The sequence below is a fragment of the Malurus melanocephalus genome, unplaced genomic scaffold (assembly GCF_030028575.1).
Source record: "Malurus melanocephalus ecotype Western Australia unplaced genomic scaffold, MMel_1.1 scaffold_460, whole genome shotgun sequence".
NCBI classification, from domain to species: domain Eukaryota; kingdom Metazoa; phylum Chordata; class Aves; order Passeriformes; family Maluridae; genus Malurus; species Malurus melanocephalus.
This window is the reverse complement of record NW_026623692.1, coordinates 223648-244084: the sequence shown is the minus strand read 5'-3', so window position 1 is coordinate 244084 and position 20437 is coordinate 223648. Positions and strand designations below refer to the sequence as shown.

Genomic DNA, 20437 nt, shown 5'->3' with positions numbered 1-20437 from the left:
AAACTGAAGGCTCCCCAAAAGCCACCAAATTTTAACCCAGGTAATTTCAGAGTTAATCTACCTTCTACAAGTCTACAACTGAACACTACATTTAAAAAAAAACAAAAAAAAACAACCAAACTCAACAAACCTCACAGCAAATGCATGGTCAGCTAGGAAAAGAACAGAAAAAAGATGATTTTGTCATTTTGTGCCATTTTGGTATCATCACATTTGCCTGCATCAAGCCTTTTAGTGGTTCTTTGTTTCACTGAAGTTACTGAACAGACAGAATTTTCAGAAGTGAGAAATGGTTTTCATTATTTGAATTTATGAATGTTATTTTGTAATACTGTGATGCAAGTTGTTCCCAGAATTAAGATCCAGCACTCTGAAAATGAGAACTTTTATCTTCTTGTGGTGCCAAAGCTTGTGAGAGGATTCAGGGCTGGCCACAGCTCCAAAACTTGGATTTTTCTCCCGCTGCAAGCTTCCTAAAGATGCCTAAAAGGCTTTTATGCTCAGGAAGCTCAGGTCTTTCTAGAATACAAACTAAAACTTTCCTTATTTTTAAACAGGACATAAAGAAAATCCCAGAGCTGCTGCTGCTGCTAGAAATGACAGAATATCATAGAAATAAAATAGAAATTAATCAAGGTCTTTGAAGYTGTTGTATGCTGCCAGTTGGGAATTAACTTAGGGAGATTCCCAAATCCTCCCATTTGCATCCTGGCAAGCTTTTTCCCTACCTGGCAGATTTTTAGGTTTGTGATTGTGTTTGCAATCTGGTTGTCAACTGCAATTTTCCGTGCAGTTTAAAAGTGTGTATTGGGTTCAAAAGCTTCAGATCAAGTATAAATGCCTTAAAATATTTTGCATTTTTTTGATTTCTGAAGCCTGATAGTTCTCAAAGAGACGTTCTTTTAAGAATTTCTCAGGTTTTCTGAGTATATCTCAGGTTTCTGATGTACTGTTGCACAACTGAGTTATTCTTGATTGTAGCCATAAACAAATGTAGTGTCTTTTTTTCTGCCATGTCAACAAAAATGAATATTATCTCCTTGTCTTTCTTTTCACTGTTATTAACTGTTTCCACAAAGATTGAAGCAGTGATTTTGCTTCAATCTCTCCCAATTTTTGCTGCAAGAAAACCACCACCTCTGAAGAGCTTGCGTTTTTGTTCCATGTTGACTGGCATTTCTGCTATTCATACAAATTTCAGAAACACACTTCTCTCCAGTCTGTTCTTACATGGTAGTTATGCATATGAATGCTAAGCTTCATGAGACAGACACTGAACTGTACTTTAGTCTTACTTCTATTCTGTCATATTTTATATAAAATCCTTCACTTTCAGTAGTCATGAAGAAATTATCACCAAAGGACTTGGTGTCCTGATGTCCACATAGCTTTCCAGGAAACTGCTCAGCTCTCCAGGAAACTGCTGTGACCTCATTTACAGTAGCCACCAAGGTCTCAGCCTCATCCTCTCTTCAAAGCAATTTGAGCATTGATATTTTTCAAGTGGGAGCTGTGATTCATGAGTAGGGCTGTGCCCTGGGTTTGTCCTTCTGTCCCCACTTTGGGGACCCCTCGGCACCTCCCTCACCACATCCCAGTGTGTTCTTGTGAGGAAATCAGAAGCTGGGGCTGCTTTACCTTTGCAGGCCAGACCATAAAATGCAGCTGTTCCACCTGAGATTTYTCCCAGAGCTTAGGTGCTGCTGGAACAGGGTTGAGACTGATGAGTGGGAGCTGGGGCAGGGACATTGTCTGGGCTTGAGAGAAATCCCCCTCAAGAGCAGATGTGCAATGTGGAAGGTTTGTGATGGTATTTTTATTAATCACACACTCTGTGTTGGTGCTTTAGATTCTATTGGCATGAATTTATAGTCTTCAATGCTGCATCTGATATGCTCAAAGACTAGTTTCAATATTCTATGATGAAATTCTTCCAATTTTTGATGTGTTGGATGACTCCAGTGGGGAATCTGAAATTGTCTTCATTAAAATGACCTTTGTTTTCTAACCTCTYTCTTTATACCCCACAAGTTTTCCAGCTGCTCCGTAAACCAGGAAAAAAAAAAAAAAAGAGCATCAGAGTAGCAGGATGTATTCAATATGTAAATACTGTAAAATAGTAGCTTTCTTCCAAATTGGGRTTTGTGTCTTGCAGAAGAGGAGTTGCTTAGTCACACATTGTGAACCAGAGATCTGGAATGTGGCTGTGAAATTCCAGCATTTCACAGGGTTGCTTTACTTTGTCTAAATCCCTTTTTGGAAATTGAAAGGATTCCTATTATTTTATGTCAAATTTCACGGGCTAGCTTTCATTTTGTTCCTTGAAAGTGAAATAAGGAACTTCTGCTGCCACTACAAAAAACCATAGACCCAGAGATCATTTCACAGTAAGGTGCGTGATTTTTCCTTCATGCTTACTTCTGAAACCATTTTTATTCAGAATTCCAGACCTGAAGGTGAGAACACTACACTCTGCTATTTCCTCTATTTCTATTTGTATATGAAGTCTGTGGAAGCCTTTTCTTGGTTAATYTTTCCTGTGAGTTTAACTTGGTAAGGTCAACCTCTTTCTCCAAATRGGAACCTGAGGCTCAAGTTTGGAGTGTTGGGCACTTTTAATAASTCAAGTCTTGAGTAATCAAAGCTTGAAGCTAGGTCCATGTTTAGGTAAGGCAAGTTGCAGAARTGCAAATATAACACATGTCATTATTTGTCTTTGTGCAGCTTTTCTTTGGGGAAACAAATCAATTTTCCAATTATGGTTTTCCCCTAAACATCTTGGGGTTTTTGTATGGAGGTGCTCTGCCTCGTAGCTGTTAACAGACTTTGTTATTGTTCCTTTATAAGCATGACTCACTCATTTTTCTGTTCTGATAGTTCACTCTTAGTGTCACTAAATAATTGCATTTACATAAGTCCTTTTTTATAACTGGAAGCACGGACAGAAAAGCCTGTCCTCTTATTTACTGAAAAGGCAAATAGCCTTCCTTCCCTTCCACATGCAACTTCCTCTCTGGGGTGAACTGGCCAGTCARTTGTGATTTCCATGCACATAGAGCTGCCTTGCCTGGCACATTAGTCATAGGCACTGTGCTTCATCCTTTCTGGGAAGCCCCAGCCAGGAAGGAGGAAAAGGTTAAAATCAGAATTCCACCACCTCTTTCTGGACCTTGGCTGCTTCCACAGGCAGCACTCGTGKATCTTCTGGGCCTTAAAGCAGTTCTCCTGCTCCTTCAGTCAACATAAAATCTGTTTCACTGCTCTTCTTCTTCCAAAGACTCCCAGTGAAGGAAACWCTCAAGGCCGTCTTGGGCGCACGTGGGCAGGTGAGAGTGACATGGAAGCACCAGCAGAACCACTGGAAGTRAGTGACTGTTTTGTTCTCTGAAGTGTTTTCTGGTTAACAGGGACTGCTGTGGGTCACATTCTAGCCCCAGTTGTGGGCTTATCTTTGTGTTCTGATAGCTTTTTTCTTACTTATTTAAACTGTGTAAGAGTGAAAGGAAATGTTAGARGTATCTTTGCAGATGGTGTTCTTAGAAAGATACCCTTTCCTAATGTTGGGTTTGTTGGTTTTTTTTTTTTTACCACCCAAAAGTTAAAAAAAAAGGGATATGAAGTTCGTTGTAGTGACCCAAAAACTTGTGTGAGCAGTATTTGGGCCAGTTGGTGCCAAGTGCATATATGGTAGTTAGATTTGTGAGTTGTGCTGTTCACATTTATGGGACATAATATTTAATACTCTTAAATATGCACTTCAATACATGCCTAAGGCCCAGATGCTGAAAGCAATTCAAYATGTGAATAGCTCCATTAGCTGCCAGGTATTGCTTCAGATGCTCTAAATTAAACATGTCTGTGAACTACAAGAAGAAGGATTGAGTGTTTTCTGGCTTGGAAGTCAAGGGCTCCACATCAGAGTTCAGCAGAACTGGCCATGGGGYAAATATGTGGTTGGAATTTTTGCTTTTGAAAAGACACAGCAWAACTGTTCTTTGATCTTCATTGGCATTCAGCATTAAATTCTCTATCTAAAGAAAATTTATTAAAGATTTCAGAAGTGCTCAGACTATTATTCTCGTTCTTCATATATTGGTTGACAAYTTAGGGAGGGAAACAAAAATCCCTGAGCAAGTATCTGAAGATAGTATGTTCTATTTTTATGAGAGAATCTCTTTTTTTTCCAGTACAGTTCTCTCTCTCTAATAGATCACATGTTTCTATTCATGACAATTCGTAAGAAACTTCTTGGAAATTATGATATAMAACACTGCCATTGTGAAAATGAGGTTCTAGCTGCTGCTGTCCTGCATGGGTGAAACTCCACGCTTTCAAAAAATCGAACCATTGCAGACTGATTTTCTGATTTCTCCAAACAGCCTATTTGTTTTTTCTGAATTGTTTTGAGCCCTTTGTGCTAAAGTTTATTACCTTGGGTCTGCAGGCACTTAGCAGGGGCAATCCTACTAATTATTCTGGTTCTTGTAAATGAAGGGAATTACTTATATCCACTTCAAGTCACGCTCAACTTTTGTGGCTTGTACCACTTGTTTGTATCACCATCTGTAGAGATAATTAAAATCCTATTTTGTGTTCTCTGTCTCAGATGGTACAAATAGATATAATTTTGGTTATTTCAGTGGCTATTTGCATAATGCTTCAATTAAAACATAGCCTGAGCAGGGTAAAAGCAGATGTACGCATCAGAATCAGCTGAAGTGTAGCAGGTGTGAAGGTACTCAGATACAAATTCAGTGTAAGAAAAGGTTTCAATTTCTTTATGTGCACCTATCAGGGTGGATGGGAGCTTTGCATGACAATATTGAAGAGAGCAGGCCAGAAACATTAATTATTGAACATTCCCTTTCTCCAGTCAAGGCACACATTACTGACCAAAAAGAAACCTTCATCATCCAGTTCCCTGGAGCAACAGATCCTCTCACTGGAAAGACAGAGACGAGAGGTAATCTCAAGTATACCCTTAACCACATCATGACTGATGATACCATGCCTATGACTGTGGAAGGGCAGAAGTTTATTTAGTACAAAGGGCAAATTTTTAAAATGATCACTATTGTAAAGCTCAAGGAATAACAAGCAAGGTTTGCATCCAGTTATACTCCAGTCAGTAGGAGTTTTCTATTAATTTGTTGGAAGTCAAAGACCTTCTAATTGGAAATATGTTCGTGGAATTTGTAGCAAACTAGCAGGGAAGTCCTTGGCCTTTGAGGAGCTGCAGCTTGGGATTTGTGCAGGATTGCAGATGATCCACCTGTAGYTATTGTGTATTTGCATATTTCCTGAGTGTTGCTTCCTGAACGTTCATGTGCTGTAACTGAAATACCCAAGCACTGGCAGATGGGCTGTSAAGCTTGCCAAACTTTAAACTTGCTTCTTCTGAAATGAACTGGCCAAATGAGGWGGAGATTGGGAACACTCATTGACAAAGGATTAGAATGCCAGTCTGTTTTTGATTTACTGAAAATGTTGAAATAGGGGTCATTTACTCTGCCTTCCTGGTAATTACAGCTTCTGGAGGTGAACAAGCAATGGGATCATCAATTTAGAAGTATGAAACAGCTTTATGAAAAGCAGGTAACAATGTTGATGACTTCTATTGGAATATGTGTGCCAGCTGCTAACAGTTAAGACTGTGTTTAAATACCAGCCAGACATAGCTAATTTATCTTTAGCTCATAAATTAAAAAGGCTTAATCACATAACAGTGAAGCCCATGTGTGTGTCTTCAGTAGGACAAACTAAGCAGAGAAGCCAGGTGTCCCTAAAATAGCAGGAACCAGTGTGGACATGACAGCAAATATCTTCATGCTCTCTATAGAGTAGGAAAAATTGCACGTAATTGATAGCACAGTTAACTGAAAATCAGCCTGGTGTGCCCAGCCCCTGATCCACATCATCACATATCTGTTGGTTCTTGTCCCATCTCTTGTGGCTGGCTTGTGAAGCCTGGGAGCTCCCTGGTAAATTCTCCATTAAAGTTGCTCTCTGTAAGCAGAGACTTTCAAAATGAATTGTGAATAATTTTTTTTWTTTCCTTTTTGTTTTTCCCTCAAGATCCAATTGATATAACATTTGTTCCATGCTTATGGCTGTAAGTGTCATTGCTGTGGACATAATCATTAGCTGCCTGCCATGCTTACAATTTTGCCTGGTATTCCAAAACTCAAATTGGTTCATTGACTGACACTTCTCATCTACTATTTCCTGCTATGAAAAGGAAGCTTATAGAATGACTTGATGTGCTTATCAGGAAAATTTTCACTCTAATATTTTCCAGAAAGCTTTACTGAGATCTGGATCACTCATTTTCTTTTTCCGCCAAGGATATTAGGAATCCAAATGGCTCTTCCTCCTTTAATCTGGAATTGTTTTATGCCTCTGGCTAGACACCTTGGAGATGCTGTGTCTTTCAGAATCCCCAGTCAGCCCAGCATGGTCTATTTGATTTTCAGCTGACAGAGATGAAGGCAAAGCTGGATGTGTCAGAGAGGAGAGTGAGCGAGCTGGAGCAGGAGCAACATCGGCAGCATCCCGAGGAGCAGAGGTGGCGAGCACTGGGCAGAGAGAGGCTGCTGCAGGAAAAGGTAGGAGGRTGCACTCTGTCACCCCTTTTGTGCTGGAGTGAACACTCCCTCAGTTTTCATCTTTCTGCCCTTGTGTGAAGCAGAGCGTGGGCTGTCACACAGCCCAGAGATGAGGCTGCGGTGTGGGGCACCCCTCAGTACTGCACCCAAGGCAGCGATGCTGCTCTGCCTCATCACAGAACTGTGTACAGAGAGTCATTTCAATAGGAACTGGCAGACAGCACAGCATTAGTGTGTGTGTGGGAGTAAAGAGCAGGCTGCTATCTAYGCTGCACAGATTTCCCTCCTCACAGTTCAGCTCAGGGTGAGCTGCTTTGTGAGCCAAAATGCTGCAGTTATTTCAAAGGGAAGAGGAGCACCACTGCATTTGTTACACAAAGTACTTGGCAAGAAATATTTAAAGGAATGAATGCAGCTCTGGTCACTCTGATTTTGGTACTGATAATACAGGCTCTTAGAGATGTGCTCTCTCAGCTCCCTGCAAATATTAGCAACAGTCAGTGCASTTTTCAGGGCTGGAAGTGTCCGGGCTGATCAGCTGCTACAGAGTGGTGTTCACCTCACCCTCAGAGTGCTTGTGCTGCTCTCTCAAGTCTACTKGGGCACTTGGGGCAGGCTTTTGCATCTAATTTAGATCCCTGAGCTGACTTCCCACCTCAGTAAAGCCACCAGCCTGAACGATGGGCACACACACAAAACTTTGTGCTGTGTTTTACAAGCGCTTCCTGTTCTCATTCTGCTTCAGGGTATCGTGTACTGCATGACCTTTTGTGAGAGTTTCTGGATGGTGATGATATGTGATGAATGAAGCTTGGCTTCTCTTTTCATGTGGTAACCTGACACAAGTGGCAATTGCATTGCTTCCAGGCTCAGATAAGATGTGAGTTAGGTGCTGCAGGAAAAGAAATGCAACCCCCTTAGTTTGTATCTGCATAAGCAGAACATTCATCTGACTTACTTATCCATTAGTCTTAATACCTRATTTCCAACCCATAGCACAATTCACATGTTTTAAATCAAGCTATCTTGTTATGTACTTGCTGAATCACTGCTCAGATTTGCTCTGAGTGTGGATTCAGTGTGAGACAGTCCATTTTCCTGTTCATATCACTGCCTGCCTTTCAATAAATGATACCTGGGAAGAATAGCCCTAGACAGCTTTTTGTGAAGATAAAGATGAGTGGTACACTCTCCTAAACTTTTTTACTGCATGTATGAATAATGAACTAAATGACAATATAATCAAAAAAATTTTTATGGGGACAAGTTAACCAGCATGGAACTTTAGTCTTAAATCAGCAATTTCTTTAAAAATTACACACTCAGYCAKTAAGGGCTTGTCAGCTTGAGCTAGSTYCTAGATGAGTTCCTATACTTATTGCAGTAATACCCTGCTAATCTCGCCCGTTTTTTGGAGAAAATAAAATGTTCCAGCTAACTTAGAACAAAGAAGAATAAAGCTGCCTCATGTGTAAGCAACAGTTAATGAGGGTGGTTTTTACTGGCGCAGTTAGTACACAGTGATGAGCTTCTAATGARCCCAAATTGTGACTGGCTGCACAGAAATGTGCCTCTTACACAGAAAAATACTCATTCATATGGTGTCCTGTGCCTGTGGTTGTTGGATCTCACTTTTTTATTCACTTAAAGCAGCTGCAGATGAATATTTGAAATACTTTCTTTTTATTTTTTCTGGTTTTGTTCTGTTTCATATGTCTAAACAGCTTTGTTCCAAGACCAGTCTGGCAAAAATGGCATAGTAAGGAATGTTTTATCCTGTGAAGGAAGTTTACRGAATGCCATTTGCTTCAGGGTCTGATGTGAATCCCACCTCCCTTCWCTGTAAATTGAAAATAGCCACACTGAAAGCAATAGAATAAGAGAGTCAAATTTACAGCTAAGCAAATCTGCCCGAGTAATTCTTACAATGCCATCCTGGAAAGAAGATTAAGGTGTAAATCCTGTTGCAGTAGGGACATCCTCCTGGTAGTTTGCTGTGGAGGAACTGTATGCATATGCACTAGGAATGATCAAGGTAAAGTCAATAACAACTGTGATAGAGTAAAAAAAAGAAGAGGATTTTTAAGCCTTGATTAAGTCCTTGGTGATTCTGGAGCAGGCCAAGAGCTGTCTTAGTCTCTTGTGTAGTGGATAATGTCCTAAGACTATGTGACACGATCTGCTTTTGTCTTTAATGTTGTGTGGCCCTGGAAATGGCTGGGACTCCCCCAGCATTCAGCCCTGGCCTTATTCTCTGAGTACATAAGAGAAATGCAGGGCTGGAGTGATTGTCTATGGGMTTTTGATCTGCTTGGCCTGCCAGCCTTCTCACGCCTTCGTGCAACTGCGGAGAGCAGGGGTTTAGTCTGGTATGTTGTCTCTGTCACATCATATGGTGAGTGGTCAAAACAATTTCAGCAGACTTTATCATATCTGGGTTTCCTAATGATCTSCCTTCCTGTTGCCTCCCTTCCCAGCTGTGTTTGGGACAACAAAAATGCAGCACATCTGTCAGACAGAAGAGGATTCTGAAAAGTGTTCTTGAAAAATGTTTCCATCTGCATTTCAGCAGCATCTCTCTGTGTTTTTGCATCCCAGAAAGATACAGAGGTCCTTAGTGAAGCTCTCCATGAAATGAGGGAAGAGAACAGGCTCCTGAAGCAGAAAAACGCCTCAATGACCAGAAAGAAAGAGCACTATGAGRGTGAAATAAGTCGTCTCAACAAGGTAGGAGCAGGAGTGAGCTGCTGACCAGGAGCTGTTCCTTTAATTCTGAGATCTCTCTTGTCAAGGAGTGACACTACCAGATCCCATATTTTCAGTCCTGGTTGAACAGCCTGGTAGCAAACTCATCATCACCATTTGGGAGCTGGGGAAACAAGCAAGARCTCACTTCAGCTCATACCTGTGCATGCTGCTCTTGGCAGGTAGTAGGGCTGCATTGTAAAGAGAAAAATTCAGAGATTTTTTAGATGCTCCTGTCAAACCTCTCCACGTATCATAATCTAAACCCTTTCCATGTCCTTCCTCAGAGTAAGAGGGGAATAAATGGCACAAAGATGCTTCTATGTGCACTTAGTGAAACAYTGTGGTTGAAAAGAAAGGTCACACCGTTTAATAACCATTGTTTTACATATATTCTATGTTTGAGAGTGATGGCTTCTCTTCACACGACATGGTCCTGTCCTGCTGTTCATATCCATACACATGTATTCATACATATAACATTATGTGTATAAGTGTTCCACTGASAAAATTGTCATTAAATAGATAAATGGGATTTTTTTTTTATCTGAGGGCAAGTAATAAATGTAATTTTGTTTAATCAAAAGATCACATAAAGCAGTGGGTGTTTTCGAACAATTTTGTATTTCATGGTGAACCACAAACACTTCCTGAGGAAATGCACTGCACTAGCATTGCTGTGTAACTTTAATAAGTGCTTTAATAAGCTGAAGGACCATGACATGCAAAAGTCAAACCAAAAACCCTAAAATTGCCATCAGAAAAAATCTGACAGAACCCATGATCTCTAGCYCTTTCTGAAATGCATTGACACAACTTGCTCAAAGCCTCAGTCTAACTTTAATTTAAGGCCTTGTTTGTTAAACAACTTCTTTCAACGTTTTACTTTGCTGTCTTATGATGTGGCTATAACAAGACAGATGGTTATATAGACCATTCTTTTAAATGAAGCAGCAATTTCATATAATACACTTTTCCAAAAGTGTTTACTGATTTTTCTCTGCATTTGCATCCTTCAAATCTCACGTCATGAGTGCCCATAAGACTTCAAGGGACCCTCTGTGCCYTTTCAGGTCTAGTCCCCTAGCTTGCAGGTTCAGCCACTTGAATTATTACAAATTGTCTGAAATCAAACACATTTTTCTTCTTTTTGTGTGAAATGATAAACCAGGGTCTCACAGTATTTCGAAGTKTCCAAATGCAGTTCAAAAAGAATCTTTACCTTATCAATAACTTTTTGAAGATTTAATTTTCTGGGTTTTTTTTTCCTGCTTCTGAATTCTGAGTTGTAGAACCTCTTCAAAAAAGGTATTAAAAGGGAGCTCAAAGGGGCAAAAGAAGGAGTAATCAGAGTATCTGTATCTTCATCCTGCCAGTATAAGTTCAGCCTTATTTATGTACTGGCATGGAAAACAAACATTGCCACTATTGTAAGAGTTTTACTTCTGCACAATTCTTAGGTACAGCAGCTCATCAGATAAAAAGCCTTCCTTTTCTGTGCTTTCCTTGGTTTTTATTGACCCTTTGATAATTAATGCTAATCCTTGGATTAGTTTGGGCASTGATTATCCTGCTTGGCCACTTCTTCCCCCTTTGTCTCTTCCCCCTCCAAATTATCTTCTCTCCTTCCCACATGTGTGGGATGTGTGTGCAGTAAGGGAGAGCTGAGGATCATCAGCATGAATTCAGCTTTTATGAGGGGTGAAGTTGGAGATTCATATCATAAGTGAGAGAATTTGAAACACACTGAATGGTATTTATGCTAGAGTAAAGAAAATAATACATAAATATAATGTGTGGCTATAGACAGATGTAAGAGTGATTTAAAGATTATTCCAATCCAAGGGACAGCTGTGTAATACCGTTAAAAAGATGGCAAAATCTGCCAAGAGATGTGGCAGAATTTCACTTCGAAACAGAGGAAGAGTGRTACCAGTGTTGTGTGTATTCGTAACTCCCTCTAGTGACAATTTACCGAGACTACACAACTTCCTCTCAAACGGGAGSGTTTCCTTTGTGCCACATGAAGAAATTTCTACTTTTAGTGCAAAAAAATATTTCAGTCAGAAACATTACTGTAGTACAGTGGGTTTGTATCCAGTGTATAGAACTGAAGCAACTACAAGTGAAGGGAAAACCTCTTCCTAGTTATTTAAAAGGGTATTTTTTCTATTTCATGTAGTGAATCTCAGTAATTTTGTCATTTGACATTGCAGGCCCTCCTGGATGTGATGAAAAAGCAGCACCCCCCTGTTGTTGGGGCTCCTCCAGGAAAGGGGGACAGGAACAGCATTGAGGAGATGAGAACCCAACTTGAAGTTCTTAAACAGCAGGTAGGAAGAKCTCMASTAAGCCTGGATGGATTTCACACAGMACAATTTTGCCTTCTCTCYCAGSAAYTGTGCCTGGTTGACTTGCTGTGTAGAGCTTTTGGAAGGAAGGGCCARTTTAGCCACAGCCCATTGGAATGATGTTTCCCCAAATGCTGTCATCACTGCACGGTCCACAAAGTGAAACTGAGTCCTGCCAAAGGACTGGAGCAAGGTCATGTGGAGGACTCAAAGCAGCAGAATGGCTCTCCTGACTCTTGGAGGTGTCCTGCCAGCTCACTGAATTTCATCCAGAGGGAATGCTGAACTTCAGGAGTTACTGATTGTGTCTTCTGCTCCTTTTGTCTTAGAAACTGACAGTTCAGTGAATTATCCAGGGATCCTAGTCTTGGAAAACTACAGCACTGGCACTGCATTTTTTCTAAGTGTGAGGCAAACCATTGGCATCCATAATCTGCATCCCAGCACTACAGAGATGTGTTTATTTATTTTTTAATCTTCATTCTGAGCAATTCGAGTGTTTTGTGCTTTTTTTTTTTTTTACCATATGAAAGAATCTGTTTGAAAATATCATAGTTTTCAGATAATTTTACACTTCAAGTCTGTTGTCCTGGATAGTGTTAGGGTAAAYGTTATTGACACACAAATGGATGTGATCAGAATGGGAATTTTATTCAGTGGGAATAAAATACTTGTTTCTGTCACGTTTGACAGCAGAGCCAGATTTTGCTCTCTAATGTAATGCTTGCCACATGCTGGAGAACAAAATGCTGCATTTGATTGTACAGTTATGAGTTATTTCATTCTACACAATAAAATAGAGTAAACCATTTTTTTTTCTAAAATTCTCATGGGGTATCCATTTTATGAATGTGTTTTCCTAGTTGTATAAATCAGTACAGTGAGTCCAGATTTCCTTCTACACAAAACAGAGCAGAAGGCTCTAACTGGATGAAGGAGGGACTCTTGGGACAAACAGTGACGTGACAGGGTCCCAGCAGAGCTTGGCTGTCATCAGCCCATCCCTGGTCACGGCAGAGGAGATGAAGGCATTCATTCCTTAGGAGGTGTCCTTCTCTTTCTCAGGGCAGCAGAATACAGAGCAAAACTCTGCCAAAGTGGTTCCCTTGCAGCTCCAGCAGATTGTACAGCTGGGGAGTGGGAGGGAGGTGGGACAGCAGAGGAGGAATTGGGGGAGAAGAAATGAGGAAATGCTGAGGAGAGAAGTGTGTTGATGGACAAGGGATACAGGGATTTCTGCAAGTGACAGCTTTGTCTCTGCTTCGGAGGGTCAGGAAAAGAATTCATAGAGCCCTGTGTTGACCTTTTCCTTCCCTGAGGTATTAACATTTTCCTAGTCCTTCTGTGAAGTCACAGCRCTGCTTCCAGCAAAAAGAAAACTGGATCTGTCCAATGGGCAGGGCATGAACCACAGCAAGCAAGATTTTTGGGAAGAGAYTGTCAGCAGGCTTTAGTGAGCAACCAAAAGGACATGAAAGGGGTTCTGAAGGTTGTGCTGGTGGTTCCCACCCAAACATGCCTTTGCTGTTATTTGTCAGTAGAAGTGCCACCAGCCTGCAGCTTCTCACCAGGTGGATGCCTGCCCATTAGCTGAAGAATTAAGCCASTCAGCTGAACACCAAATAATTTATGGATTTGGGTGTTGTTCCTGAATCTTGCTGCCTCTGTCTGGGGTGGTCAGATATTTTTTGATGGGATGAAGCTCTGTGATTCCTGGCAACATAAAAAGAACTAAGCCACTGCATCCTTCAGTATTTGCAAGGCAGCTTATTTTCTAGGAACAGGGTCAAACATCTGTATTTCCATTGGGAATTGTGTACATTACATTCTCATCTGCCTTTACACTGGGGTGAGGAGGTCCTTTGCTAACTCCTTGCACCTGAGATAGAGGAGGGAGTTTAAAGTGCCCATAATTGAAGAGAAAACTGGAAAAAAATGTTGGTAAAGTGTTTGTTCTGCTCCTGTAAATCACTTACAAAGATCATTATTAGTATTTGCTATCTTGATTATAATATTTAAAACTGGTATTTGCCAGTCAGCCTTTTAAATTACAAAGCTACGCAAATGCTGGAACTGGGGCTGTTTCAGCTGATGTGTGCCACTGGAGAATGGCCATTGCTTTGTCACTTTGTATTGGTCATCAAAAAAGACCAGGGAAACTTYTGTGTGCAGGATTGCACAGAGCAGGGATCCCTCTGGAATGTGCCCTTCTGGCTGGGCAGTGTTTAGAAAGCAACAGTAGAGTAGATGAAGTGGCTTTGCTGGAGTTCACACACTGTTCATAATGATTGCAGGTCCAAATATATGAGGAAGACTTCAGGAAGGAGAGATCTGACCGAGAGAGGCTTAATGAGGAGAAAGAAGCATTGCAGAAAATTAATGAGAGATTGCAATCTCAACTGAGTAAACTCAACTCGCAGGTATGAGTCAAAGGAAAGCTCCCATTGCCAGCACATGTGGTTGGTTTTTTTTTTTCTCACTTTCCACACAACTCAAGGTTTTCTGGCTTCCATTAATTGACATTGGATTTTATATGAGGTCACCACCTGGGATGAAATCATTCTGAAGTAATGCAGTAAGAAGATGAGAAACGATTAGAGGAGACTTCCAAAATAAGTAGATGAAGGGAGTATTTATTGCGAAAACTTTTCAAACGTATCTGAAAAYGGAGGAGGAGGAGGGGGGACACAACCAAAAACAAATCCAGAAGACTTTGATTGTTTCACTGGCACTTGATATAAGAGTTGTTACATCAAACCAACTTTTGAAATGAAGAGCTTCTGTAGTTAATCCTGACCTCCACAACTGAATTACAGAGTGATGTTAATATCACTGAGGAAAAAAATGGTCTCCATACAAATTAGCTGCGCAGCCTCTGCAATAATTTTTGCTTGCAACATCCTTTTTATCTCTTCAAAGTAGTGTCAGTAGGAAGCCATAGTAAAATCATGGCATGCAAAACTCTGAGCTTTCTCAATCCCCATTTAAAAATGACGAAATTTCGAGGTTTCCTGTCTTGACAAAATTGTGCAATGCTTTAAAAGAACGGCTGATTACCAAAATGTTCTGTGATGATTAATTGTCCTTCCCACCATTGCTGTGACCCAGAAACTTCAGAAACTGAATCTGTCTTATTCTCAACCAAGCTGTGCATCAGTGCTGGTAGGGACTTGCTAAAGTGTCAGAGGCCACGTGCTGTCCCATGCTCCCCACTCTTATGGTCTGCAGTGATCCTGTATTTCACTGTCCCTGCAGGGCACCCACAGTTCATACTGGAGATCTTCCTGTTTGTCTCCTCCTGCCTCGGGATTTGGTCAAACAGAGCTTGTGGAGGATTTTGAAGAAGAGAGCAAGCAGATAAAATATTTATTAGTTTGTTTTCTTAGGTCAGATTATTTAGTTGTGACTCATAGAATCACAGAATATTAATCATCTTTTACCCCTCCTTGCTCTGTCCTTAGGCAAATTCCCGTTGACTCTACAGGAATGTAGAGAGCCTAATACTGGGCAGACCCAAATCTGAGGCCATCACCTTTGGTCTTAAACCAAAATTTTTTACTTTCCTTGTCATGCAACTAACTGTCTGTGTAGTTCTGATTCAAACTATTGAAAGCTACTGTGTGTAATGAAAATAAAGAATTGTGTTTGAGTATAAAAGACACCCAGAAATGTGCTTGTCCTGTCTTGAAACAATATTTTCCTYATTTAAAATACACCAAGACTCTGTGGCACAAATTAGTTCTCTGAAAGGATTTTTTTAATGATAAATAGTCTGAGAGAWCTGAATGAGCACCATTGTAGCCCGTTTGTACCTGAATGTTCTGTTGGTTGTATTCCACTGCTAATGCATTTCTTCTTCATGTTCTTATTTTCTTGACAGACAAAAGAGCTCCCAGTACAACCTGAGAGGTCCAGTTGCCCCCCTCCCCTCTTCCTGTCCCCATGTGTCAGTTGTGGGATGGTTCTTCGCTATCCAAATCCTCGGGTGCATCCAGTGCCTCACAGGGCACATGAGCAGCAGCAGCAGCAGCAGCGCTTGGTAAGGTTCCCACCATCTCCTGTGTCACAAGGACACTGATTTTGTCACACCGTGGTGATCACAGGTGCCATCACAGTGCCATCCTCAGCAGSAACTGAATCTGTGCTTTCCTAGTTTGTTGTTGGGTAGAGATCAAGATCAAATTTACTTTGGCAAATACTCTTTGTCTATAATACCATTAAGAAGAAAAACAGGATTCTTATACATTTGTTTGTTAATTRAAAAAATAAGGTAGTTTGATTGGAGTCTGGCTGATTTCTTAGATTAATTTGCTTCCATGACACGCATTCAGAGCCCTTTCTAGCTGTATAATTACCCCATTTCAGAAGTAGGGATCTGCTCTGAGCCTTCAACATAAAATAATAAAAACAAATCAGCAGAAGTGCAAGTCATATCTGAGTGTGTCTAACACAATGGGAAATGTGCCTTTTTTCCTGGAACACAACAGGGTCCTGCCTTCCTCAGCAGGAAGAAGAATAGCTTTGCACTGGGGCAGGTTCTGTGAGTGGGAGTTATCTATTCCAAGGAAAATACTGCTTCAAAGAATATTTTTTAAGTGCTTTGGGTTATCTAAGTGKGCTGGCTTGTTCCAGTCTAGTGAGAATGCACTTAAACATGGTGAATGTCATTTTAAACACACAATATCTGTTTCTGGCTATAAAACTGTCACATAGGGAGAGATGCTCATTATTTGAGAAATTATAGCTGAATTTTTGCAAAATGCATGTAAGGCTTTYGGAGTGTAGAAATCCAATGGAAAAGCTGCGGTCAGGCAAGTAATTTCTGTGCTTCAGGAGTGTGCTTATCTGCCTATTTATCAAAGTTGGAAGTATTGCAGAATGTTTTTCCCTGCAATTTGGACACTGGCCCAGATTATTTTGGCTTTTCTCCCTGAACTTTCATCATCTGTGTTTCTAATTCTGTGAGGGATCACTGGGTTTACAACTTTGCCGTTCCTGCCGGAGCGCCGGGGTCAGTCTGACTGGTTGCTTTGGAACTCCCAGTTTCATTCTGACCCTTTTTTTTTTTTTTTTAATTCTGTGCCTGTGTGAGTTGCTGCTCTGAGCTTTGGGTACCTCACTGAGCAATTTGTTAGCAATGAAGAAAGGCGTTAGAATTTAATGGGTGTCCTGATACGTAATCCTGCTTGTTTAGGCTGTGCTTTTGCTTTTTCCTTCTTTTTCTGTCTTGAACATTTTTGTTTCTTTTTATGCTGCTAGAAGAAACGTTTTGGCTCATCTAATGTGAAATGCACCTCTTGTTCCTAAAGTTCATTTAAGTTTGTGGGGTATGAAAGAGAAGAATTGATCAGAGAACACAAAATTCACCAGAAACTCAAAAAAGCAACGCAGATGAGTGTGATTTGAGCCATTGGTGAAAARCTACCTGTGCTTAAAGCAGTGCAGCCTTGCTTTGTATCAAAGCCTATTTTGTTTGCCCACAAGCGCAGAATTAGTTAATAATTCCTGTGACTGGTACGATTGATGTTAAAATACAATAGCTTCTTTTTTTCCTGACAGTGTATGAGAGTGATTGCTGCTGTACAAGCACGAATGACAGCAAAACATAAAAGTTAAATCTGTTTTCTGTATCTACAGCTTCATCATGCCATCTTAATTCAGGCAAAACTTCTTTAAGAGCCTATGAAATTTGTTCTCTGCAAATTGAAATCTGCAGGATTCCCCATGGGACTACTCAATGATTTTGTCAGAGTAATTTCTGCAAAACAGARATTGTCTTTGCAGGGTAACTAATCTGAAGCAGCAGTTAAGTAGAATTTGACAAGCTTGCATGGACTACTTATTCCAGCCAGACAGTCTAACACAACTTCAGCTGAAATGGCTGGTCCAAAGTTGTTTTCTACAGTGGGAATTTGCTACTCGTTTACCACGGTGGGTGGTATAAACTATAGTGAACTATTTCTTCCAGGATTTCCCTGGATAAAACTATGTCTGCACAGACATAACCYTCTCAATATTTMCTCTTAAAGAAAGATGGGAATTTTTTCTATCCCACGGTATTTTCRGTTAGTTCCTTGATAATAGCTAATATTATAGTAACACCAGGGCTAAGCTGTGAGCAAAGAGAAGAGGAGAGAGAACTTAATTAATTTTTTTCACACTGGACCATTTTACAGATGTTACAGATGTGTTTAAACTGGAACAGCTTCACCTGTTTCTCTGGGGTTCTTTGGTAGAGAGAGATGCCTGCTYGTATCTTCTCTTGCCCTTTATTCCTTAACTCTTTAAAAAAATGTTTTACACCAATTTCTCTAATGGGTGCAGCATCTAAACCATGGGCCATAGGAAAGGAAACAAGCTGGAGGACTGGATCAGTGGAAATACAAACCTGAAATATAAGATGGTTTTGTAAACTTCTTTTGTATGGCTAATGAACAGCCTCATAGYACAATGATGTTTTTATCATGTCACTATTGTTTTGTTTGAAGTGCCTGTGCAGTCCATATTGCTGCAATAATGTCTTGTTGTTCTGTGCAGCCAGACTATCAGTGGTATGTTCCTGACCAGCTTCCGCCAGATGTGCAGCACAAGGCAAATGGTAAGGCAACAGCTGTACAGAACATGTATTAAATGGATTTTTTTTTTCAAATGGGGGACTTTGAGGGATGTAGAATAAACGTTCCTGTCTGTTGAGTGCTTATGTGACAGCTTTGCTGCTGAGAGTCAGGGCTGGTGTATGTACAACACAGGTGAGGGTTCTGATGTCATACAGTCTACAGCTTTCAGCTTCTTGCAATTCACAAAAATGTCTCCATTGCACATTATAGGATCACATGTTTGCCTCATTAAACACCTAGTAATAGTCCTAAAGAAAAGATACCTTCAGAATTCTCCTTTGAGCTTCTGTTGTTCCAGCTAAGACAAAATTTAATGATGTGCCARAACTAGCATGAGGCAGGTTTAGGACTCCTTGGTAACCAACTACASGYTTTAGGATGCWGTTTCACCTTAAAGGTGGAATGCCYATTGCTGTTCTTGATCTGTTCTGGTAGTTCAGGGTGCCAGGGCTGATTAGAGAGCCATGTAAATGACCARAGTTAAATATTTGCCAAAGTGTTGRTACAAACTCTGTTTTGGAAAGCAGGRGGAATATTTAATATTTGTATGAGGATTTGAACTCACTGTTGGATGTTCTAAGTACTTCTTTCAGCCCACTGCAAAGATGGATTCCACCAGGAATCTCTTCCAAGTGGGAATCAGCCACTCTGTGGTGCGAGTGGGTACCATGTGGGGTTGCAGGGAAGCTGTTTTGTAACATCTGGGAGAGCAAGATGGCTATGGGGAGAGCTATTCCATGATTTGTTACCCACKTTTGCTCAKAAGAGAGGGCAGGGTGGGAATGTAYTCACCAAAATGGCTGATGAGCTCCCCATAATTCCATGGCAGCTCTTTGGAGGGTTCTGATGTGGTCGCAGAGAAAGCAGTGCTGTGACTGCACAAGAGAACAGGAGATTAATTTTGCTATTCCTCCCACTTCAACTCCAAGTGATTTACTGTGCCACAGGATACAGGGAGGATGTTTATAGCAGGGAATGAAACAAGTCCTGCCACCAACTGCAGCTGTGGTCTGGGGCAGTGCACTTGGGGGTTCTGAGGAAAGAGAGTTCTTCCACCCTGCTTGACTGTGTGACTTCCTAAAAGAAACTTCTAGAAGATCTGTGCTCTTTCTATTTCTGTTCCTTGCCCAGAACATCCAAACACCTCCTCAATGGGACATTGATTAGGATATTTGGAAACGAAATTTCCCTCCTTTTTTGCTTCAGTCCCTGTAAAGAKGATTTCTTAACAGTCCCATCACAGTGTGTAGGATGTCTGCTTTAACATATCCTGGGCTCTTCTTTTCATCTCGGCTGATAAAACAAAGATGATTTTGTTATCCACTGATCACACACAGGTCAAACTTCCACACTGAGTTAAAAGTCTCTAGCCTGGGTTTATGTATTATATATGATTGTCTGTATTAAATCTGCATGTAAGTATTTCGAGAAAGCTTTCTAAGATAGAAACTCCAAGAATATGTGATGAGCAAGAGTTCTTGATGTTCCCATTTCTTTGCTCTATTTTGTACAAGTGCTAATTACAATGGTGGGTCTGAATGAGCAGTATGTGCAGCAGCATTGCTGATTCTCATTCCTCATCCTTCATTTTCTYGGTAGATGAGAAACGGGCCAATAAATCTTATCTCTGCTGAGCTGGGTCTTCATTAGAGAAAACAAATCAGCACTGCAGCAACTTTCAGGCATGAAACAGTTTCCTTTAGGAATGCAATTTCAGTAGGCTGGTGTTTCTGGGGAAAACCCTTAAGTTTTCCTTAATCAATTTTCCTTTGACATTGGGCTTTTTCTCTTAAGTAACAATTAYAAAATACAGGTCACCTGTTGTAACTTTAGAGCTGAATACAATGAACTGGGAAACTGGTATTTTTGATAATATTCCATTAAAAAGCCTGGTTTAGACATATCTGAAAGGTGTGAGAGTATCATAATGTCATTGTGACTTTAAAGGTATGGGTCACTATTTTATTCTGCAGTATTGTATAGAGGCACCTACATGGTGTTTCCCTCCCTCTCTTGTGAGGGAGGAAGGTGTTTGCATCCAGTTTCTTTGGCATTTGACTTGGGTTTTTCAGGTCCTTCTGTAACCAGCTGTAATCTCAGGTTTTTTGCTTCTCCTGTA

The 20437-nt window shown here is 40.6% G+C and overlaps 1 protein-coding gene across 1 annotated transcript in view; it reads left to right on the top strand.

The window, feature by feature from the left end:
- The window catches only part of TNIP3 (TNFAIP3 interacting protein 3), a 28614-nt gene extending 10283 nt beyond the window's left edge, over positions 1–18331 (top strand). Inside the window, exons 4-12 of the mRNA XM_057380572.1 lie at positions 3278–3364; positions 4874–4963; positions 5530–5595; positions 6474–6605; positions 9204–9332; positions 11567–11683; positions 13996–14121; positions 15582–15740; positions 18239–18331. Coding sequence (XP_057236555.1) covers positions 3278–3364; positions 4874–4963; positions 5530–5595; positions 6474–6605; positions 9204–9332; positions 11567–11683; positions 13996–14121; positions 15582–15740; positions 18239–18331 — 999 coding nt within the window. The remainder of the gene's footprint in view (positions 1–3277; positions 3365–4873; positions 4964–5529; positions 5596–6473; positions 6606–9203; positions 9333–11566; positions 11684–13995; positions 14122–15581; positions 15741–18238) is intronic.
- Positions 18332–20437: the final 2106 nt, after the last annotated feature.